This window comes from Larus michahellis, chromosome 6, assembly GCF_964199755.1.
Source record: "Larus michahellis chromosome 6, bLarMic1.1, whole genome shotgun sequence".
NCBI classification, from domain to species: Eukaryota; Metazoa; Chordata; class Aves; order Charadriiformes; family Laridae; genus Larus; species Larus michahellis.
The window spans coordinates 55,185,181-55,210,402 of record NC_133901.1 but is presented as its reverse complement, the minus strand read 5'-3'; the positions used below and the strand labels follow the sequence as shown (position 1 = coordinate 55,210,402).

Below are 25,222 nucleotides of genomic sequence, written 5' to 3'. Positions count from 1 at the left end.
GGGAATGTTTTTCTCCTTTCACCGAGGAGGCGCTTTCCAGGGATGGTTTGGATCAAATCATACAGAATATTTGTGATGAAAAGCATAAGTTGCTGGAGCTCACACACAAAGCATAGCTCATACTTTCTCAGTGAAAGGACTGGAGTACTTAACGTATTGCAAATGCATGTCTTGGTACAGACACAGGTTCCAAAATGTCTAAGAAGCTAAAGCCCTTTGGGACAAACTTACACAGACAAATTTCATGAAAGGTACGTGGGAGAACTCGTAACACCAGAGTTCTGCATCTGGGTTTTTCTGCTTTGGGACAGACTTGGCAAGCAGACCAAAGAGGATATGTTGGATGTTGTCTTAATTTTCTTTTTTTTTTTTTTCTTCTTCCCCCAAGCCGTATGCTGTAATACAGTTCCTTGCAGATATGTGCTCTCCCCAGTTCCATTCATACAGAGAAGCAGAAAGCTAATGAGATGCGTATTTAATGATTTGTAGGAAATATGGAGTTTTCTTCCATGCTATAACACAAATTTTCTGCTCTTAACGGTGTCAAAGAAGGTCACTGTGAAATTAAAGCTATTTTAGAAATGACAGGCTGTTAATTAAGAGGTCATATAGTCAGTCTTCTGCAGAGATGGTTTGTTCTCTTTGGAAGGAGAACAAAGTTGAGTAATAGTGCACCTTCACCTTTTTGTCAAGAAAATCCTGCAGCTGGGGAGAATGTCATCTTCTGCTAAAGCAGGTTGCATCATTTATGCCTCATGTGCTGACACAATAAACTCTAAACTGTTATCCCTCAGACATTTTGCAGTGGTTTGTTTACCTAAAATTTCTTGACATTATTGAGAAAACATAGCTTTTGTTCCTTGGACTGCAAGAACAACAAATAACAAAAAAGCTGTTGATGTGGGTTGGAGGGAACAATGCTGTTCATCTGTTGGATTCCACAGATGAGTGGAATCTCTTGTAAATCTTCTGATGCTATTAGGTCTGTATGTTGTGGCACTGAAAAATACATGAAAAGTGTATTGGAAAGGTTTTCTTGCTAAGCCTGTGCTAAGACTAAGTGAGCTAAGGATGTCTTACTGGTGCCTGACTCCTGACCGGCTCAGGCATGTCAATACTTGCCTTGTGTCCTGCATACGACACTTGGAGTTCCTGATGAGATCTTAGAAACAGCTCAGGCCTGAAAACATAAATGGGTGTAGACTTGTCAACCTTCTTCTCCCAGTCTTTCCTTTTTTTTTTTTTTTTTTGTTTTGTTTAGGGAGGCATTTCAGGGTGCTGTGAATTTAGTTTGTTCGACAAGCCTGTTTGTGTAGAAAAGAATATTTTAAGGACCATGGGGACATGATGATCTTAAATTCAACTGATAGAGAGCATTACCAAACTATACATGGAATTTAGATAGTGTTTTGTTCTTCTGCACAAACCATAAGTCCCCAAAGAGGAAAGAGAATTTCATTGTTTATCTGCCAGAAGCGCACTTAAATTGTATTTGAACAAATCTGTTAGATTTTTCTTTTGTTGAGACTGCCAAGAAGAGATTGGCTGTCTTGAAGTATTTCTTTGCATAGTGGATCATGCTGCACATTAAAGAAGCTTAAAAGAGTAAAGCAGTTTCTGTACTAGATGGTATCAGGGTTCACACTGTTTGGATAATGACGTGGTCATAGGCACTTAGAATGAAGATTTTATTAGGGACTCCAGGAGTTAGGAATTTTCAGTTCAAATTACTTCTTTTGCTTTGTTCTAAATTTTCAAAGAACGCTTTTGCAGCGATTGTAGAGTAGTAGTTATGAAAGAATGTGAACCTTAGTGGCATGTAATATATAAGTAAAGCTACAGATTCTAGAACTGCTTAGCTAAATCCATTGCATGTTTTTAAGCCCTTATTTTTTACTTTAGTCATGTTTCTTATCGATTACCTTTTTCAAAACCATTTTGCTAACAAATGTCCTTTAATGTCCTTTTTGTCCTTTTGAATGTCCATAGACTTGAAAATGTCAATAGTTTATGAACTAAATGCCCATAGATGTTTGCCAACAAACTTCATATTTATCTTGGAATAAATTCTCTTGTAGTTAAGAAAAGCAATTAAAAGTGCTAATCGAGACTTTATTATATTCCCTAGTTGCTTAATTCAGAATGATTGTTGTTCCCCTGCTTTATAGTGGAAATAGAAGCTGCTGCTGGGACTAGAATGATTATAGTAAAGATGGGTATCTCTTCATTAGTATCTCCCATGTAAGAGCGGGGCTACCTATTATTGAAGAAAGTGGTTTCAATGAAATGAACAGACTTGTCATGTAAGATGTCCATTTTCTAGATATTAGCAGGTAGAACATCTGTAGGCATTTCTCTCTGTTCCAGTAAAACATTTGGCAGGCCAGCTAAGGAAGAATAAATAGGTGGTTTTTGTAACTTGTAGATGCAACACACGTATAATAATAGGGGATTTCTTTGAGGAGCTCATCTGTGCTGCAAACCTCAGTGTGCTTGGAAGTGTATCCAACATGTTTTCTGTGGGAGAAATATCTTTAAATATTTTTATGAGATGTCCCTATCAAAGATTCTCGATTTTGACAGACGCCTCTCAGCAGAGTTAATCAGTAGCTAGAAAACAGAAAGTGGAGTGTATCTACCTACTACGTTGTTGCTCTGCCTAGAAACACGCTCATCATTTGGCATAAAGTAGGCAAAGGAGATACTACAACTATCGCTTTCATTGATTACCCGCACAGACTCTCCTTCCAGTATACTTTTTATGTTGCTCTTTTGCTCAAATGTCATTGATCAATCCCTATTTCCAAATAATGTAATGAAATTGGTGTATGTGGAAGAGGTGTTTACCCTGTCTTTTCATGCTTGGGAATTCCATGTAAAGACTTCTGTCAGTATTGATACCATGAAAAGGGGTTGTATTCTAAACACAAATCCTTATAGGAAGAAAGAGCCAAATTTAAGAACATCTAGTAGTCTTGCTTTGTCAAGCAAAAGTACTTTTTCCCTGAAGATAATGGGTAAGAAATTTCTTCTGGCTTCCAGCACTTGAGGAAATAAACCACAAATTTGTATTAGAGAATTTTGGGTACCAAAGCAGGTGTAATAATGTCAAGGCAATACCGGAAAATCAGTGATTAGAAATAGACAAATTATTTTTTCTAAAGAACAGTTCTCCACAGGTAGTTGTATGATATTTCATTATTTTTAAAAGTAAACATTCTGTAGAAAAACAGATAGAATGCATTCCAGAAGGTCTTTTTCAACAAAAACATGCATGTGAAATTTTCTTTCAGTTCTGGAACAGTGAGAAAACTGTATTGCAATGCCAGGGCCTACAGTACTTAAAATGGCTGTAAAGTACTGATCTTTGGAGTGTTTAATGACAAGGTTTTGTGATTTTTTTTTTTTCTTAACTCAGCTATTTCCTGCTATTTTTAGATTACTTTCTAGGTGACATCTTATATTTAATAATGATAGTCCTGATAAGTACTGTTAGTACAATAATATTAAAACATTTGTTACAGTTTTTTCAGAAATCATTGCCTCTGTTTTCTGTGGATAGGAGAAGTCACGAACAATGGTCTCTGCCAGGTACCCCTTGCTGTCTGTTAATTATTGTAAGAGACACTGAAGGAAGCTATCAGGTTTTACTGCTAGGTGGATGTTTTGCATGTTATTTACTTTCCCGACACGCTTGCGTGCAACTGTAGCTTATCTTTTCATAGTTCTTGTTCTGTGTTAGTTTTTCCATAACTTTAAGGTAAAGTATTTTAAGGACTGTAAGGGGCAAATCATGTTATTTAAAATATCTTTTCAGAAGATAGGCAACTGTCACATTTACTGCAGTTTTTCTGCTACTCAATGGCTCTCCTACTTTTACCTTTATCATCGTTACCTTTATCACACATTTCTTCTTTTTTTTTCTTCCGTTACTTGTTATTCTCACCTATCATTGCTTTTCAATCAGTGTTTGTCCACCAATGAAGTTATTCAAGAATAGTATTTGAGGGTAAACTAAATAGTAACAAGGCCCACTTTTGAGATAAAGTTACCCAGGTTACCAGATATGGATTTATTCAAGTTTATTTGAAGTGTGACCCACTTTAAGGAGTCTTCCTTAGGAGTGTAAGGCCATCAAGCCACAAAATACCCGGTGTGCTGTAGTATATCCATGTTGGCTCCTTCATCTGTACTTTAATCTTGAAGAAAATGGTTTTGTAAGGCAATTTATTTCAGTTCCTGCAATACACAAAATTCTCTTTCATCCACTTTGTGTTCCTCTGCGACCCTCTTAAAGTGGCATACAATCACCCTTGGAATTTTTAGGTTTGCAAAAATTACTTGGATAACAGGCCTTTCCTGTCTAAATTGTGCCCCCTTGTGAAGGAACTGGGTGGGTCAATAGAAAAGGACATCTGCAGCGTTAGAGCAGAACAGTGTGCAGCAGCCTCAGCACTATGCTTGGGAACTGTTTCAAGAGGACAGCAATTAGAAATTATCTTCTTGTGTTTATATAATTTGGCTCAGAGTTTTTTTCCTATTAATCTGTATATTTTCTGCAGTAATATAATTGTATTAGTAGCTTAGAAATGAGAAATCTAATGTGGGAAGAATTATTTTACTTTTACTTACAATGAATTTACGTGATGCCAGTGACATTATTTTCTGTATTTATAAATACATTTTAGAAATTACTTAATTGCTAACATTGTAAAATATTTTTCTGTAAATTCATACAGTACAAGGAGTCTAAGGCAGTGCTTACAGATAAATTTAGCATTGCATCATTTCATTGGCAGTAATGTAAACACAAACTCCAGTATGTCAGCAAAATTGAATATTAAATATTTCAGATTTTATTATCTTTGTGTCTGTGGTTAAAGTAAAATGCTTAGGGAGTTTTTACAATGAACAGATTTCCACTGACTGTTGGAAAAGTAGACTTGTAGGAGCTGCAGAGGTGAGGCAGCACCATGTGAAATGCAGCGACGGGATTAAGATTTGGCAATGTACGTCTTTTCTCTCCAGGCTCTTAGGCAGTCTCTGTAGACGAGAACAGACTGTCATCTTGTATTGCTGAAAGCTAACTAGCAGTTTCTGCTTGTGTCTACTTGTTTAAATTTCTATACAGTTTTGTCATTTTTCCTACCAGTTGATATGGATATGGATACGGTGAAACACAGGGGGAAAAGGTATGGTTCATGTAATATAAAATATAAAAAAGCTTTTCTTACTGCAGGAATAACAGGGAGGCTTTCCTTCTTCAGAAAGAAGAATGTAGTGCTGCAGAAAAATATATTCTTGGTATAGTAAGCAAGATATTTCTTACTGGAATGTGCTCTTTTTCAGTCAGTACTTACCCTGCAGATGTAAACAATTACTGATTTCTAAAAGTCTGTGTTGTTTCCTTTGTATTTAAATTAGGCATACTGCACATGAATGTTTACTAGCTTATTGTGTTTAATTGACTGTAAAGCCACTTACAGAATTTTAGTACTTGAAGTTATAAAACTTGGATGAACTTCTGTCTACTTGTTTGCTTAGTATTGGGTTCTAACTCTATAAACGAAGTAATATAATTACCTCTTTTCTTTTTCTTTTTTTTACTTTGTTGTTTTGATAAAATACTTAGACACAGTTAATGAAGTCGGCATTAAAACCTCCAATGAATACCTCATTGTTACTGTAAATTGATGAAGAAATAGTGCATGTACAGCAAGGATTTATAGAAAATGCGTGCTATTTTTTAGTAAAGTATGTTGAAATCATAAAGTGAATATATAAGATTTGGTTTTTTGAATATTCAGGAAGAACAGAAATGAAAGCAATTTCTGTACCTATCACTTCACCCACTGTAATCAGTAGAAAAATGTTCAGTAGAAATACAATCAGGATGACATTTGATTATTATTATGTATGTGTTTATAAACACAAAAAATATTCTTTTGTCTTACTCTCCCATCATATGCACATGAAACTAAAATTGCAGGCAGCTCACTATACACTAGTGATGATAGTGAGAGAAGTTTCCTTTTCTCAAACATATGTTTTACTCTTTAATATTTGAAAAACTTGAAAATTGTGTAATGTTCAAGTGTACTGGACTAGTCTTCCAGTAAAGTACTATGTTTCAGGAATTTAAACTATGAACAGTGCTTTTGACTTGGCCCAAGCAATTTATTGTGTCGGTTGGTTAATGAGGAATCCAAGTACCTACTTGTAAAAATAACATAATAATGTTCTTTTTTGTACTTAAGCTCTGATGATTAGTAAGAGTGAGTTGTGATGGTTATACTTAATGAACACAAATTCTGTACCTCTGTTACAACTTGTCATATTTTCACTTATACAGCGGAAGGAGTTTTACCTCCCTGATGCTTTTATAGTTTAGAGTTGTAGCTTTACTATGTTAAAAGCAAATAGGCTGGAAACATTATGACAAAGCTTTGAGGTTTTCAGTAAAGGGCTCAAATATCTGCTTTTTTCTTTGTGCTGCTGTGAAGTGATAAAACAAAAGGTAACTGAAGGTTGGTACATTATGAATAATGTTAAAAGTCACGTATGCTGTGATAATGTCTGGCAGTGCTAGGCTGTGGGACTTATTTTCCAAGGAGCAAAATAAACGCATAGGAAGATAAAATTCCTGTTTTAAATTGTGTACACAGTGATAGAAAAGGTGAGCTGTACAGATAGAAAATATTATTAAATGACCATATTGATACATAGCATGTGTGTGAATATGGGCTTTCATTGATGTATTAGTAAGTCCAGAGGAGTAACACCCCATGAAGAAAGTAAATACACAGGTTGCCAGTCAGGAGATAAAAAAAAAAGAATGACTAGACTGAAATGTTAAATTACAGTCACGCGTTTGTCAAGTACGTAGTGAGGGTGCAGAGTTGTCAAAACCATCTTAACATAGTTTATGGAATAGTATTTGTTGCTATCTTTACTCCCCCTTTCTTTATTAATTTTGAGGGAGGCTGTGACTCTTAAAAAAATGTCAATTTTGTATCAGTTATTTTAATAATACTAAACTAGTGCCAAAACTTTCCATCTTAAATTTTGATAAGAAACTAAACTTCCATCATTGCTTCATTTTCTGTTTTCATATGGTCTTTGATAGATAAATCTTCATATGCAGGTTTAATTGTAAAAGAACGTATTAGGACAGTTTGTAGAGTAACTTTTGGAATACAAAGACTCAATTTTAAAATAGATTTTAGAAGTATATGTCTCGGATGGAAATTACTTTTTTCCACCATAGCATCTTCTATGCTAGTATTATAATAGGTCTATATATTTTATGTAGATTTGGAGTTTGATGAGACCGCTGTTATAAAAAGCATATGAAAACTTTACCTACCATGGGAATAGATTGTCCTCGATATGCTGCTGAGGAAGCAAGAGTCTGGAAATCATCTCTGCTTGTTTTTTCTGTGCTACAGTAAAGATCCACTAGATCTAAATAACCTTTATAAAGGATTTTTTTAAGTTTGGTTTGTTTTTTTTTTTGTTTTTTTTTTTTTTTTTGTCCCTGATGCCACCTCAAATTCTTATCGTAGCACTATTTGAACAAAAAAGGCTTCCTGCTTATTCTTGGAATGATGCTACTGTGACAAAAATGCCTTCTGAAGATCTTAAGAGTGTACTTATCAAGTTTAGAGTATTTGAAACTTCAGTAAAATGTTACGCTACTACTAGAGTTTTATGGCAACATACAGTGCTTTCAAGGTTTTTCTGTCCTTCTATGATAGTTATTTAAAATGAGAGAGCAAACAACCGTTTTTGCTTGGGAGTTAACTGAAACAGCCACTACAAATTTTACTCCTTCAAGTACATGAATACTTTATTATGTATGTGAAAACTTAGTGCAGTTAATTCAAAACAAATCTGTACTCAGCTCTCCCAAAGCTGTTGAAGCTATTTCTCACCAAGATGAAGCTTTTGAAAAAGTTTAAAAAATGCTAAATTGGGCATATGTAATTACAGATAAATGAGTCAAAGTTTTTTCAAAAGTGGTGTGGCGGCATGAAAGAGAAGCTCATAATAGGAATCAAAGTTTTATCCTTCATTTTGAGAGGTTAAGCATATATATAGGTCATTTACACATGTAATTCAGTGTAACATAATTGCAATTTATAAAAAAGATTGCACTGAGCAGAGTGTCTATGAATTTTGGTAAGGAAGCTGTTGTATATACAAAGTTTAGTTGAAGCTAATGCTAAAGCAAAATAAATCTCATGACGACTAAACTGTAGTGCCTGGGTCTCTAACAATCCCCAGAGAATAAGGAAAGTTAATTTAAAATATTTTTGTTCTTCTGGTCTTAAGCCAGATGCCTTAAATTCTGAAAATCAAGCCTCAAGTGACATTCCACTCTAGTGGGAAAAGAAAGGAGAACATATACTCTAGTCCTGCAGAATCATATTTACTTCATTAACAATTAAAAAGTGTAATTTAAATACTGTACTAATGCTCTCTCATTGCTGCTACCTTGTTCGGTCACTCATTTTCTCACTCAGTCTCCTAAAGCAAGCATATTTACTTTAAAAAAAACATCTTTTAACTGTGATGAAGGAATTAGGACTTTTGAAAATTGCAGAACGTTAGATGATCTGTTTTGTGCATTTCAGGCAAGTAGAACTTAACTGGAAATACAATTAATGAATCATTGTCCCATGTTTAGAACTTGGAATTGGCTTCCAAAACTCCATTTGGAGACAGCAAAATAAATTAATAAATTTTAATGTAATCATAGTGGTACCATCATTTCATCTTTTTAGCAGATTTGGATGAAATGCAAAAACTCTTCCAAGTAACAGTTGCTTCGGTAAATAACAGTTTTACTCTAGTATGCAGTTGTCTTAATATATTAAGTTTGGCTATTAGCGTGTATTAGGTATCTATCATCAAAGTTGTGTCATAAAATAAAAATAATATGTGAAAATTAAATGTACTGTGTTCTGCAGGACAATTATTTAGTTTAAGGCAGCATTTGAACACAACAGCTGGAAACAAGGAAAAAAGGAAATTATTTCTTCCGGTCACTGTATTGTGGATTACCTGTTCATGCTGTCTTCTTATCTTAAACTTTTCTAAACTTTAGATACTTTCTATAGAGACAACATGGTCTTCCTTAGCAGCTAATAACATTTTTTAGGAAAGTTATTAGATGTTCATTGTGAGCAGAGATGAATGAAGACTCACTTTTTATCAATAAATAAGGATTAAATACGTCATTTAAAAATTAAGTGCAGAGTATCAATATTCTGCTGTTACTTTGGGCAAGGAATGGTGCCTTTTCTATTTCTAGGTAATTAAAAAAAACCTTGAAGTGGAAAATGCCTCTTTATAGAACAAAGTTATTTTGTTTCATGAAATCATGTTCTGTAGCCTGACCTAAAAGTCTATTAAACAATTCAGTCATGAAAACTCTGAGAATTTCCTGGCCCCTAAGTACTATCCAAAATAATCTTATAATTATTCATGTGACCCTATGAACCCAACAGCTGAAGAACAAGCAAACAAATAGGCATGGATTCAGTGTCTACAAAATTAGAAATTGAGAACTAGATTTCCGGTGCTAAAGAAAATGCTCCAAGTTGCTCTTTTATTATCTGTATGCCATGGGTAGGATGTATAAATCTTACAGCTGTAGTAATATGCTACTAATCTTTTACAACAATATCAATTGCAATTGATTATAAATGAAAATATTTAGAGATACAGACAGAGTTCTGTTGTACTACATGTTTATGTGATACTTATGTTTCTTATTGTAGATCTAAATTGTAGACTGTTTCTGATAGATTTGGAAAGACGATTTTAGTATTCTTTCAATATAAATCCAAAATGTGTAGTTCAATAAAATCCCAATATGAATCTTTGTACAAATAATAGTGATTGTATAAATACAAAGACAGTTTTATTACACGTACTTTGTCTTTGGGCTTTGACACGTTTAGTCTGAGCTCGAGACCTTCATAAGCAATTCTAAGCAGTTCCTTTAGTTGCAGTGATACAACATCACACTGTGTAAAAACTGAATTAACCAGTGCTCTGAACTTTAACCCCTACCAATGATTATCTTTTGACTTTTAATATCAGAGACACAGAAATGGAATAGACTGTATGCTTTCTGAATCAGTTATGGAAGTATATGTATTAAAATAAGACTTTAAAAGAACAGGTAAAGCCAGAGTTTTGCAGAAGTAGTTACAGCTAACGTTGGCAAATAGGTAAGATTGTAGAAAAAGGATGACAAACCAAACATTTAAGAGCTGGGGAGACATGATCTTCAACAGGCGTTATTTTTAGGTCTTGTGTTTAGTTCTTTGTTTTTAGGATGGTCTTGTTGACAGGAGATCTCATAAGTTTTTTGTATGCTGTGGGTTACCCCTCAAACTTACTGTCAATTTGCAGTCCAGAAATATGCAACTAAGCTTGTCATTGAGTTGTTTAAATAATCAGTTCACGCGTGTGGAGATACAGTTATTTTTAAATGTATGAGTTCTGTGGAAGCCTTTCCTCAAATGGGAAGATTACAGTTGTTAGTAAGGTACAAAATCATATGGATTTCTGCCTGTGTGATGTGTGTGTGGTTTTTTGTTTATTTGTTTGTTTCTTAGAGAAAAATCTAGACTTGCTATTGCTCTGCGTATAGAATAATAGCTGAAAAAAATAGACATGTGGGAAGGGGGCTGTTTGGTTCCTCTGCGTTGGATGTTCAGCGTTCATCTGTCTTGAATGCACCAGTCACACTGTCAGTGTGAAAAAGGTGAATGTGATGCCTGTTTGAAACCTGTAATGACCTAATTAAAATAATTAATTAATGTCTACCTTTGAGAAAGTAAGCCTGTAAAGATCTATTAAATAGACTTTTCGGTGGCTTCTGTTAGTATTTCTTGCTATTTTTTACTTGCCTTTGGAAAGCTCAGAGATCAGTTTTAATAGTAGCATCCCATTACAGTTTGATGTTCTAAAGACCTACAAGAAAAGGTGGAATTTACAATGAAAATGTTCGTCTTTTGAGTTGAAATTATTTGATCATGGCATATTCAATATTCTTACATCTAAGTGGATTGACTGTGAATTATTTCAGTCTGCTTTCTGACATGGAGTTATAATCCTAATTACTGTCTATTTTAGATAATATACTTATCTACAGTAAAACTTCTATTCTCTATTGAAAAGTCAACCCGCTAGTTTCATCTTGTTTTAAAAGCTTTTTGTAGCACAGATGAGAAGTTCTATATGAATGGAATATCTTTGTTTTTCATCAGGAAGAGGTATATATTTTTTAAAAAAGTAATATGATTTTAGAGCAGGAGCATGTGTGGTGCATATACTTTTATGTTAAAAACTCAGTAGACAATTTTGAAAGCTGATAACTCAAGAAATTCCAAACCATGTGATCAGGTATTCAAAGACGTGACCCACATCAGACTAGTAAAACTATCATCTTCTCAATAAATAAAGGTGTGCATTAGCTTAGCAATTATGTTTAGAATGGGTAGTTACTTTTAGAATAAGTTTGATTCAAACAGATGTTTGAATAGAGTATATTTAATTCATTTAGTTACAAAGACATCATATGGTTTGTAAGTGAATTTGTTGATGAAAGTTTGGAGGAAGTAAGTAAGCACACATGTAGAAAATATAAAGAGAATACTGGCTGCATGAAGAATTGACAAGAGTAGAACAGTTAACAGATATTTATCTCAGTATACTAAGTTGAGAAGTACTAGAAAAATATAAAAATCATGATTTAAACTGAAGAAGTTAGCAAGAGAACTTAATAATCAAATAATTAATAACTATTAAGAAAAATATTTTTTCACATATACTTTTGTGCCAATAGAAATATAAATAGCTGACCCACCTGACCATAAAGTGATATTTTTGGCCTTTTCTGGGTAAGATTACAGAAGTCTCTTTCACTGGCAGTGGCATTGTTTCACATTGCTGAAAAGGGATGTGAAGAGCTCCTGTGTTGTGCTTGGTGTCATCCTTTCATTTTCTCCTTAATCAAATTGAAATTTCAAGTACTGACAAACAATATTTCAAATGACAGTTAATTGATGTCTATTGTCAGCCTCTGTTTTATAATTTAAAGTGATTCTTCTTAGTAGTTATTTGGATCTAAAGTGCCTGCCATGAGAATTTTACTATTTGCTATTTTACTATTCCTTCTCCACTCGACTGCTGATTCTTTAGGAGCAGGACTTTCTGGGGGTGGAGATGCTGTGGTAAATCTGTGCCCCATTTATATCACACTGCTTTTTCTGTCTTCCAAATCTGTGAAGTCCATCTTTCGTTCGGTAACAGCTTTTAAAATAATTAGTACTGTTACCTTACAGAAATGGAAAATTAGTAAGTAATAGCAACAAAACTTTATCAAAAGTGAAAATGACACCTTGTTGGAAGTTTGGGCCTACTCTTACAATTTCTGGTCATAAGTAAATACAACTCTCAAATGTATTTGTTTTTTTTAAAACTGTATCATTATTTTCTTATGATGATGAATGAAGAGATTTCCCTAGTAAAGACATTGGTCATATACTAGAACTGAATGGGGATGCCTGATATTATTTCTGAAGAATGGGGAGTTATGCTTAGGGATTGCCTCTGCAAGATGGTTTGATCCTCATTAAATTCAGTTTCTGCTCCTTGAAATGATCTCATCCTTAACAGGATGCAATTCATAAGAAGTATTGGCTGGTGAGGTAATGCACATTCTCTAATTGCAATTGAAGCTGTAGAAAGTTCACAGAACATCGGGTAATGAATGTTAATATTCGGGCACATCTGTGCTTGTTCACTCTTTTGGCAACCTTCCAGCTGCCATTGATACAGCTCCTCATGTTACCAGGGTGAACTCGGCCGTTTTCGTGTGTGTCTTCTGCTGCTCTGAGCCATGTTGCCCAGTTACAACTTACTGTGTAAAATTTGGTACACACCAAAAATTGCTGTTGAATAAGTGCACATTGTTGCTCTGTAGCATGGTACTTTGTCTTGTGCGCTGTCCTGGCACTGTAAAGATCCACATATTCCTAGTCATTGAAGAGAGAGCGAAAGTTTGAAAAGCCTTTGAGAACAGACATCGCAAAGAGGATATTGACAAGACAGTTGCTGTGAGGGTGACCAAAAGGGACAGGTCACTGCAGTATTTTATCTAAATTGTTGGAACCTGAAGATCATTTACAGAAAAGCAAAAGAAAATATCTGGGCCACCCACAGTGACAGTAACACTAGATGTTATTAGAAAAGCCATGAGCAAATTAGAGTTTGTCCTGAGTAGGCTGGAACAAGCGTTGACTCCTGTGATGAAGAGATGCCTGAAGACCACTATTCCTTTCCTGTGATGTGTTCTTTCCTTCAGATGTGGGAGGGGACTGGACAGACTCTTCTGCACGCACCTCATCTGCCAGTCTTACACACCCTGCCCTGGGGAGAACAACTTCCTTTTGACTCAGTAGATTTATTCCTATTGTAAGGAGAAAGTGAGAGTATATGCTAGACTGAAGCTTGGCATCATGTCCCCTCTCCCCGTCCATGTCCGTCCCTCCCCAGTTTCTGGGCAGTGAGGGCATAGCATGCAGTGTTTGCTTTTACTCACTGTCTAAAATTGCAAATTATGCAAGCATATCTCTTTTATAAAAATCACAATCTTGTTAAATGCATTGAAAAAATGCACACAACGCAAAAAAAACCCTAAACGACCTTACTTCATTTTACTTTATTTCCTTGCTTTCCTCTTTTACCTGCTCCTTCTGTTGACTGCATTCAAAGCATCCTCGATGCAATGACACTTAAGTTTTTTCTACCTCAGCTATCTACTTGGAAATCTTCCCCTTTGTCTTTTCTGATGCTTCCGTGCTGGTCTGCTGCGGCAGTAACCAAACCTTTCCATTTCTTGTATTCTCAAAGTAGTTCCTAGTTTTCTTCTTTATAGTGTCCCAGACAAAAGATGAACAACGCCTGTGAGCCACACCACCCTGAACGTGCCTGAACCACCCTATAGTGAATAGTGCATTTGTCAAGTACTGGGCAAAATTATAGTGGTATTGATTACTGTGTGTATTTATTTTGAGCAAGGTTTTCTCCCCACCCTCCTCTCCCGCCCCAAGGTAACAGTGTTCCTAGTATGTCACAGGGTCCACTTCAGATTGTACCATGGCACGGTATTCTCTTATTTTCTAGGCGTTTTTTCAAATACAAAACAGCATTTCAGCAGTCAAGGGTATTTTAAGGAATTTTTCCATTACGAAAATTAGCATCTCGGCAGTCAAGATATTCTGTTTAAGCACCATGTGAAAATACATAGAGAGCAAGATAGGAGCAATTTAAGATGTAGAGAACACTGTTAACCCCTGATGTTCTGAACAGTCTTTGCACAATTTCATATATTTCAGTGCGAATGTGTGTTTATAGCTCCAGCTTTCTAGCTGATGAGTTGCTACTGCAGCTCAGATTACCAGATCTCCCAAGGCTATTCTTTGTCATCCTGACACGCTGTAGCGGATGGTGACCGTGTCACACTGTGCCAAAACAATGCTATTTCTTGAACACAAATGCAAACCTGCACCAAATGGCTGTGCTTCAGCAGAAGTCCCTTCAGGTGATGGCAGTTCTGTTGGTAAAGCTGCAGGCAGGCCCGATGGCAATTGCCATTGCTGAAACCCTATCAGTTCTGCTTTGCAGGGCAGTCCTTGGCTTGCAGAGCCAGCTGTAGGGTGACGTGCAAATACATCTCCAAAAACTGTTGAGTGTGAAGAAAGGCATCATGATATGTAACCCTTTATTTATTTTATTTTATTTTATTTTATTTTATTTTATTTTATTTTATTTTATTTTATTTTATTTTATTTTATTTTATTTTATTTTATTTTATTTTATATCTGAGATGGTTGTTAATACTTTAAGAATGTTGTCTGTTAGCCAAAAAAGATGGATCATGAGATGCTGGGAGAGGATTCGTGGGAATTTTTGAGTTTGACCCCAACTTGCAAAACTGTAGTTGCTTCCAGATAGCTGTTTCCATATTTGCCACAGTGTACCTAAGGAGAAACTCAGCAATAGAGTATTATGACAAACAAGAAATCAGGGAAGCTTGGGATAGGTAGTGAATGTCATGCAAATTTGAGTGGCAGTACTAAAGCTTTTGGATGAATATTTGACATCATCCACTTCATCTTGAATAGTAAGTTAGGAATGGAATTTAATTGACCACACATTTTGTCCCTTGCCCTACTGGTCTTGTAAAATACCAGAACGTAGTAAGACACGTAGCCAAAAATTTGATCAGCTGTTCTGGTGTGTGCTTATTTGGTCACAAGCTGACAAGCGCCACCAAGAAGATAATGTTCTAACAGTCTAAATGTCTAGCTTTTGTACTCCAAACACTGAAAAATACTAAGAAAAAAGCTCAAATTAGTTCAACGTCTCAAAAGCATTTCTAAAGTTCTCACCTATTTGATTGCTAAGGTGAACAAGACATGTCGATACACAGAGCTAGTCCTGACAGAGCAGACCTTTCTGCTGTTCACAGCATCATCTCTATCTAACACAGTAACATCCTTTAGCTTTGAACAACCTGCATAACTGTGTGAGATATGGGGCTCTGGCATGTCATCTCGAGAAACTTAAGTACATAATATAAAGAAAGACAGGTATATACACTGTTGTAGACATAATAGGAGGTGCATTCAGTATTTAGTGTATTTCAGTTCTCATCATTGATACGTAATCAGAAATTGTTACAACAGATTCAGGTTTTAGAAAGTCTATGAATTAAAGATTTCCTTCTTCCTGAAAATCAGAAAACTATACATGTTAAACTTGTGGCACCCCATTCTTTTTCTTCCATGAAAGTTATGTAGGGATTGTCAATCTTTGATTGATCTTTTTGAGTGCAGAACATTTGCAGTGATACACATTTGAACCCAATACTGGAACCATTAATGCATAGTAACATGAAGATTCTGTCCTGAAACAGACAGATGGTGTAAAATTGTAAAAAAAAAAATTCTGATAAATTTATCAATTTGTTTAAAAAATATATTGTTTGTACGTATTTGCAATTTTGCCAAAGATTTCACTTTTTTGCAGGGGAAGTTTGAGTCATAATGAAGTTGCATACAGATGATTGTTAACTTACTGCTCAATATTAATTTTTTTTTATTTTAGGCTTATATTTCATCTACATTTTCTTGCAATTAGGCTAAAATATTTTTCAAAATTTGAATTAGTGACTTTAGCAGTGGCGATAGAAAATACAATACGACCATTTTTGCTGTAGCTTTTAAAGTTTTCTTTTATTAAGAGAGTTGTGTTTTTTCCCTTGACATTACAAACATCCATCTGTACAGAGCCTGACTCCTTGCTGTCGTCTTAACCAAATTTTGTAGGGAATTTCCCTGCAGAGATGCCTGAGCTTTCCGAGAGCGCAGAGAGGAAGCTGATGAAGGAAGCGCTATAACTAGATTCTGTAGTGCTGTGAGCAATAAGCACGCAGAAGCAAGTAAGCCTTCTCAGAAATGGGATCGCTGGCAAACACAGTGCTGAGAAATGGCTAATTTATTTGGAGCTAGCTTAGGTCAGAAAGCTGCAGTGCTTTTCTGGAGCTCGCCTTCAGAGCACTGTCCAAGTGTCTTTGTACCTGTGATGTTTACTCAGAAAAGATAATTGTAAATGAAAAGTGGAGAATTGACTGTACAAAATAGTGTGATTCATTTCTATTTTGGCAGAGCAGGAATTCTTTTTGAAAAGACGAGCTAGATTAAAACCAAGGTCAGTAATTATTCTGTATTGGCTTAGAAATCTGTATGAGTTCACAGGACCTGACTTTAAATCCCAGATCAGTGGCAGACATTTTTTCATAGATTGGTCAGATTTTCAGCATTTCTGCAGATTCCAATTGACAGTTGTTTGTTCCAACATCTTTGAAAATAAAGTCGTTAGCAACTTAGCATTGTTCAGAGAGTAATTAAGTGACTGGTTCTCTCACAGTGAACTAGATCAAGGGATAAATGTTAAAAATAATTATGTCCAAAATAATTATGTCTGAAAGAAATGTTCCTCAGGCTATGGCCTCGCTCTTGTTTAAACAGAATAACGTTGGGTGGTATTTTGAGATTAATTAGATGACTGATTTTTCAGGTAAGAGTGTTAGGAAAAGTAATTATTAATAGAAATTTCATTAGGAAATTTGTTTCCACTTATAAAATAATACCATTTTTTCAAAAGATGATAATAGTAAGGAGTAATTGGAGAAAATTCTTTCATTTTTGTTTTAAAAAAACCCCAACCCCACAGCATCCTTAGAAGAAACTGGCCAGTGACAAGTGCTGGCTCTAGGTAGGCAACATCTTTACAAAAAAGCATTTCTTAATCTATTCTGCATTTGTACTTTAGCAGTGATCTTGGAATGTCATGTGCTAATAATCAGTGGATATGGTCATAACCTGAATGAGATAAATCTGTGAAAACTCAAGATCCTTCAGAAAATGATGCGGCTATCAGCATCACCTCTTTTTTTAAAACTTTATCGAATAAATGCTCCAAAGCGTGATGCTGGAGTGCCATTTTGGAAGACATAAAACTGATGTATTGAGTAACTGTGCATTAATGCTTGATTGTTTTGTTCTGAGCAAATTCCTATTCCAGTTAAGTGTGTTTCCTCTTTCAGCCCCCCTCCCATCCACCCAAATTCACTTTACATGTTCCTTTGTTTCTACCCAAAGCACTTTTTTCATAGCAGACTGCCGTCGTATTCCGTGCTATAGGTACTTGAATTACATTGTTGTGGAATAAATACATGTAAAAGGGATTGGAACAGTCCTTGGTCATGACTTCCAAGAGATCACTGTTAGCTTCACTTGGTCAATATTAATGAGGGTTTTCTTCTGAAAAACCTGCAGTGCAAAAATGAAAAATCACCATCAGAATTTACTCATTTTAATGAATTTTTTCTTGGAACAGAACAAATTTGGAAAGAGCAGCATTTCCTGTGATGTTACTGTGTTTAGGCTCGTATGTTCTGTAAAACCTTTGTGTTTTCCAAGGAGATGTTTAAGTGATCTTCAAGACATACTGTGCTGAGAGTTATTACTTGTTAAAATACCATTCTGGTTTACAGGCATTTAATATTGCTTTAAAAATGTGCAACAAATAAAGGCTTTGTGTCTCAGGAATGCTGTGCATGGGCTGTCGGCAGCCCTTTGTAATAGAAATGTTCTGTAGGTAAACAGCCAAGAAATCGGACTGCAATGTATAGTACTAACCAAGCATATGTGTGTATATATATATATACACGCCTCCTACATTTCAGTATTTCATTTTGATCATTCAGGACATATCAATGGAGGGTTTTAGAAAGAGTTTGGACAGATGCCGGTCAGAAACAACGCAGTGAGTTATTAAAACCCCATTAGGGCCTATTTCCTGTTATTTTTACAGTGTAGTAGCAATAAGCATAATTTTTCATGGCTGTTCTTTACAATTAACTTTTTGGGTACATATATTCTTTATTATTATAATAAAGTAAGAAAAACTAAGCCTGCTTCCTAATAACAAAAATCTTTGCTCTGTTCTTAATTCCAGTTTCTGGGTTTCATATATGTCAAGCAGCTGCTAGGTGTTTGGCACAATGGTAGCATGCCCCCAGGTTCTAAGCTAAATTCCTGAGGCAGAAAAAATGTGAAAAGAGAAACAAATAAAAGATTACAGTAAGCGGGAAGGGATACATGTAAGTTTAAGAAATCAGAACAGTTATTTTTGTGAACTGTATTTCCAGTACAGCAGCACCCGTCAACTCCAGCTTCATTTTGGGGGAATATTCGTCATAAGCTGTAGGGCTAAGAATGGCTGTGGCGTTTAGGTTTCTGCTGCTTTTACGTAGTAAACCTGCAGTAATGTGTGTGGAGAAAAGGACATAACGTAATTTGCAACTGTAGTGATGATTAAACAGAAGAAAAGATTATAAGAGAAAATTGTGGAGCAGTTTCAAGGCCAGCATGAGTTACTTGTTCTTATAGTTATTTTTAAAGAATATCTTAAGTAAATATGTCTGTTGTCACTGTAAGAAAGTTTTATTGCCTGAAGGTTATCAATAAGTTAACTTGCAGATACCATTTTAAGTTACTAGAAGCAAAAGTGAGGGTTTTCTAAAGTAAAGTTTTTATGATTTATTGTATATGTTATTAAGAGCAAAAAATCTATTTTGCTTCCATTTATTTTCCAAATATGGACTTGGTTATAAAACTACGAGGCTGCAATTCCTCCTGAATTTAATCTTTACTTTAATGTTAATTTTCATTTTTGATTTGGAGGACATGTTTTTCTGCTGTAACATTCTGAAAAATTGTATGTTGCAAGTAATTTTTATTTTCTTTTTACTTAACATTAAAACCTCTTTAAAAATAGAAGAAAGAAAAAATCTATCAAAGCCATAGTATACTTTCACTGGAATACCAGTGTGTTGGTATCTGGAGGTACCTGATTTAGCTCATTTGTTATCTTAAAAGTATAATGGGGGAAAAAAAAGTAAACAAAAAAGTATTAGAATGTATGGTTTTATTGTATAAGTAAATCTTAAGGTATTATAATTGCATATAAGTGTTACCATTTACATGTTTGCTATTTACAGTGGTATAGGTAAGAAAGTTCACCCTAAACTCCTTGTAAGCATCAGTACTTTGCACTACTTAAAAAGAAATTTGAATTACATTTAATATTGCAACGCTTTTAGATCCAGATACTGTCCTCAGTTTCTTGTGAATTACTGCTCAATATGTAGCATGTGAGATACTGCAGCATCAGACTCCAGATGGCTTTGAAATCTTTTAATTTGATATGGAAGGCAAAAGTGAATCAGGAGCGATATGCCCCTGTGTATCATTGTTTTTTGACAGGTAGCTGTCAGTTCAGTGCTGCATTTTACTCTTTTTGGTTCACATTCATTTTTAATTACAGTAATCATTTTTTGGTAACGATATAGATAGATATAACTACATCTGCCAGGATGAACTGTAAGCCCTGGCTTGGAATCAACTTGTCTCCCAGGCAGGATTAAGTTTCCCCAACTGTCTGGTGCAATCTCACTGAAAGGTGATTTTCCCTATCAGTTACCTGAGGGATATGTTCCTATTCTGATTGTTTCAGTTCTCTTCATTGGCTGATGAATGTACGCGTTCTGAGTTTGTATTTTTTCGCAACCTCATCTGTGTGCAGCAGAAGTAACACATTCAGAGCTTTAACACATCAAAACAAACAGTATTTGAAAATGTTATATGAAGCGCGGAGTCTTTGGAGACAGCTAGTGCCCTGAAGTCTACTTTATACAAAAGAGATTAACGCCATTATTCTACGTATAATCTCTCCAGCAAAACACTGTCGCCTATTTCTGTCAACAAATGGTTTCTTTGCTTTGGGAGCTGAAAGAAATTTTAGTTGTGTAGGCAACAGAACAGGCCTTTATAAGTTGCAGAACCCAATTTTAAAAATATTTGGTAAGGTAGCTGTAGTTTTGAGAAGTTAAATTATTTTCATTAACTAAATATTTTTTTAAACAAGGAAAAAAGACTAATTATGTCTGCTATGTGTGTCACACTCACAGTCTGTGCACTATTTTGCAGTACATCTTTTGGAAAGGTGTCACATATGCACATCCCACTCTGCCTTGCAGGCACTTACCTGACGAAAAGGTCTGCACGTATCCTATCCAGATAACATGTGCTCTGAGGGTGCATTTTCTTTCTGAATAAAGGCAGAGATGAGCAGTGTTCTTACTGAGAGTCTCAGAGTCCATAAAACTGTTGTATACCAAAGAAAAGAAGATCAAAAGCCTCAAGTAAAGGCTTAATATTTCTAGAAGCCTTGGACCATATAAATTCTGGAAAATTTGCGGGGAGGAAAAAACCAAAAAAGATAGATACGACACCATTTGACTGTGTAATGAATCACAGAAGCCGTATTTCTAATGGAATTGAGTTATAAAAGTCATAGTCAACATGCGAAAGATTTTTTTTTTTATTGTTTTATGGTAATAAATATGTCAGTGTTCTTTTTCAAATCATTGAATTACATTACTAGTTAATAAATTATTATATTTTGCATAAAATTTTACCATTTTCCCCAAGAAATTTTTAATACAAAAATTAAAGCTAAGAAATGTGTACTTTACCAAATATTGCATTTTATTTGATTTTCTGGTTTGTGGCAAAAAATAAATAAGCAGTAAAAAATGTGCCAAATTTTGAATTCAGTAGCTGAATCGGAGCTTCTGCTGTTCTCAGTTTTGTTACTTGGATGAAAGAATTACATCATCATTCACAACGTCTGTTTGTAGAGGATCAGGTACCTCGCGGGAGCGCAGGGCGTTTGAGCCCTCCTCACTTCCATGGCAGGGCAGAAGTGGACCCGTGTGCAGGTCCCTGTGCCAGGAGCCGCTTCCCCGCTTGGTTATGTGGCTGACATGTATGTGTGCTGGGGTGAGGGTGCCGGTGCCTCTGACATGTGGCGTGCACAGACTGTGCAAACAGTTTCTTATCATTTGACTGAGCACATGTGTGCTTGCGTTGTAGGACTGGATGCGATTTCTGCCACGTTGATGGATAGCTGTATTTTGTTCATATGTGGGGAAGGATGGCAATAAGAAATAAGCCATTAATCACAAAAAATAGACGCTAAGCCATCAGCTTGTGTCTTGGGCGCATCTAAGGACTGATGGGGAAGAACCCGATAAAAATTTTCTCAGCACGTGTCCTGGTAACAGTTATAATGCCCTTTTCCTATGTTAATTTTTAGTTTGGTAGTTTACACTTTGTTATTACAAAGCACAGATCATTGAAACAAATTATTAATCAGTAAGTCAGCGTACAAGAATGCAAAGAATCAAGTCTCTCCTTGTATGCTAAATGAAAAGATTTCTTCCAGATTCTTGCTTTGATCATTAGACTCTTTTAAATAAGCAAACATTACTTAGTTGCTAAGCCACAGACTGAAGTTCATTAGTGTGTTAGCACAAATATTGGAAAAAGACTACTAAACCAATATTAGATAGAGGACCTGTGCGTAGGCTGGAAGTAATGCAATGAACGTGACACCAGAACATTTTGAAAGATTGCTCACAGTGATTAAAACCATTTCTGTTTGCAAAAACCCGCCCCACGCAGCAAGAAAAAGTGCAAACCCTGCGTAGATCTGTTTTTCTGCTACTGATATCTGTAAGACTTTACTGAACGTACAGTAGGTTTAATAGTCTTATGAATAATTTTGTGTATATTCTTTATTTTAAATGTTGCCCAGATGTGTTGATGTGGCATTTTTTAATGATTTTGAATCATTAGATTGAAATGATTTTTAATGATTTTCAATCATTAGATTGAAAGCCAGAATGCCATCTTATTTAAATATCTGGCTTGCGAACGCATCTCAAAATCTTCGCAAATCGGTGTTGGATTCATAGATATTTCAGGTTTAATGCATAAATGCAGTGTTTTAACTCAGTGCCTTTTTGCAGAGGCTGTTGAACTTTACAAGTCATGCTACTTCGGAATTTGTTGGTGTTCGGTTTATTATCTTAGGTAAATGAACTAACAGTTCATGCTTTTGCATTCTTCACAGATCTTCAATACAGTGAGAGAAGAAGGAGCAGAAGATGCTTTTGAATATTTTCCTTATCTTCTGAGAAAGCTCCCAACGTTTGCTACAGACCGTATATGCAAAGATGGTGGGTTTTGTGTAGAACCATGTGTAACAGGTGCATACTGTCAATATCGTGCCACTTTACAGAGGACTGCACTCTCTAACTATATAACTGGTGCTTTACTAGAAGCAACTACATCATTAGGAGCAAGAAGTGGTCTTTTAAATATCTTCGGAGGATCAACTGGAAGAACAATGCTTAAAGGTAATGATTTAATTTTTGAACCCTGTCCACTTTAAGTATGGGATGTACTGCAAAATATATACTGCTATGTAATATTCTGTAGTTTATATACTCACATATGAAGTTAACAGATAAAAAAGATTTTCATGTTTTCAAAGTTTTTCCTTTGCAATCATAATGTGCCATAATGACTAGCTAAATTAGTTTAATAAAATAAAAATGCATGCAAAACTGAAAAGATTCTTATTACAAAACAAAAATCTTTTCAGTTGTTTTTTTTTTTCTTTTTAGAAATATTCCCGTCTGCATCCAAAGTTAATGCCTAAGTCATTTTTGTTAGGGTGTTTCTTTGTATAGTATTTCTCATTGACCAAGTGCTTCTGCTGAGAAAGGGGTATATACTCAGTTATTATTGTTTTCATTATACAGCTAGCTGTCAGCATAGCACTGTGTGGTAAGTATGTACAATTCATTACTGACCGATTGTTGGTCTTCTCCTGGATCCATCATCTTTCCAGTACTGGATCATTTCAAATAACATGGGTATTGTCCATGTGGAAAACACATATTGGAGGATGGATGTTATGTACTAACTTTCCATGCTGATCATCCTCATGTGCAGTAAGAATACCATTTTGTGATTTAGTTTGGTCAGGTTTTGAAGTTAAACAGGACAAAGGCATTCTTGGTACAAATTCATCGCATTAAAACAGGGTGTTTTACAGAATAGTAACTGCGTTTTAAATTCATTTTTTATTAATGCCTTGAATATTTCCTAAGGTACTCAAGCATTTTGGGATTTGTCATCATCTGATGTACTGTAACAAAAGCATGTAGTGTCTCAGTTGTACAGTTGGAGAATAAATCGTGGATATTATGGCTAGCTGAAAATTTTACAGGAATATGACAAAATCAGTACAGAATTCTCAGTGCAGTTGCTTAACTAGTGCAGATATTGAACTTATATTTACAGACAAATAATCATAGAATCATAGAATCATAGGGTTGGAAGGGACCTCTGGAGATCATCTAGTCCAACCCCCCTGCCAGAGCAGGGTCACCTAGAGCAGGTTACACAGGAACATGTCCAGGCGGGTTTTGAATGTCTCCAGAGTTGGAGACTCCACCACCTCTCTGGGCAGCCTGTTCCAGTGCTCTGTCACCCTCAGGGTAAAGAAGTTCCTCCTCATGTTTAGGTGGAACTTCCTATGTTCAAGTTTGTGCCCATTGCCTCTTGTCCTGTCCCCGGGCACCACTGAAAAGAGCCTGGCCCCATCCTCCTGACACCCACCCTTTAAGTATTTATAAGCGTTGATAAGGTCACCCCTCAGCCGTCTTTTTTCCAGACTGAAGAGACCCAAATCCCTCAGCCTTTCCTCATAAGAGAGGTGTTCCAGTCCCCCAATCATCTTTGTAGCCCTCTGCTGCACCCTTTCCAGCAGTTCCCTGTCCCTCTTGAACCGGGGAGCCCAGAACTGGACACAGTACTCCAGGTGCGGCCTCACCAAGGCAGAGTAGAGGGGGAGGATGACCTCCCTCGACCTGCTGGCCACACTCTTCTTGATGCAGCCCAGGATGCCATTGGCCTTCTTGGCCACAAGGGCACATTGCTGACTCATGGTCAGCCTGTTGTCCACCAGGACTCCCAGGTCTCTTTCAGCTGAGCTGCTCTCCAGCAGGTCTGCCCCCAACCTGTACTGGTGCATGGGGTTGTTCCTTCCCAGGTGCAGCACCCTACACTTGCCCTTGTTGAACTTCATAAGGTTCCTCTCTGCCCAACTCTCCAACCTGTCCAGGTCTCTCTGTATGGCGGCACAGCCTTCCGGTGTGTCAGCCACCCCACCCAGCTTGGTGTCATCAGCAAACTTGCTGAGGGCGCACTCTATCCCCTCATCCAGGTCATTGATGAATATGTTGAAGAGGACTGGACCCAGTACTGACCCCTGGGGAACACCACTCGTCACTGGTCTCCAACTAGACTCTGTGCCCCTAATCACAACCCTCTGAGCTCTATCTTTCAACCAGTTTTCTATCCACCCCACTGTCCATTCATCTAACCCACACTTCCTAAGCTTCCCTATGAGGATGCTGTGGGAGACCGTGTCAAACGCCTTGCTTAAGTCAAGGTAGACCACATCTACCGCCCTCCCCTCATCTATCCATCTAGTCATGCCATCGTAGAAGGCTATCAGATTAGTCAGACATGATTTCCCCTTGGTGAATCCATGCTGAGTACTTCTGATAGCTTTCCTTTCCTCCACGTGCCTTGAGATGACACCCAGAACGAGCTGTTCCATCATCTTTCCAGGGATGGAGGTGAGGCTGACC

General features: G+C 36.2%; 1 protein-coding gene across 2 annotated transcripts in view; it reads left to right on the top strand.

The window, feature by feature from the left end:
• The window catches only part of PLCE1 (phospholipase C epsilon 1), a 164,860-nt gene that overhangs the window by 47,042 nt on the left and 92,596 nt on the right, over positions 1-25,222 (top strand). For both annotated transcript variants that reach the window (XM_074590283.1, XM_074590282.1), the window contains exon 3: positions 22,630-22,915. In XM_074590283.1, the coding sequence (XP_074446384.1) occupies positions 22,630-22,915 (286 nt within the window). The remainder of the gene's footprint in view (positions 1-22,629; positions 22,916-25,222) is intronic.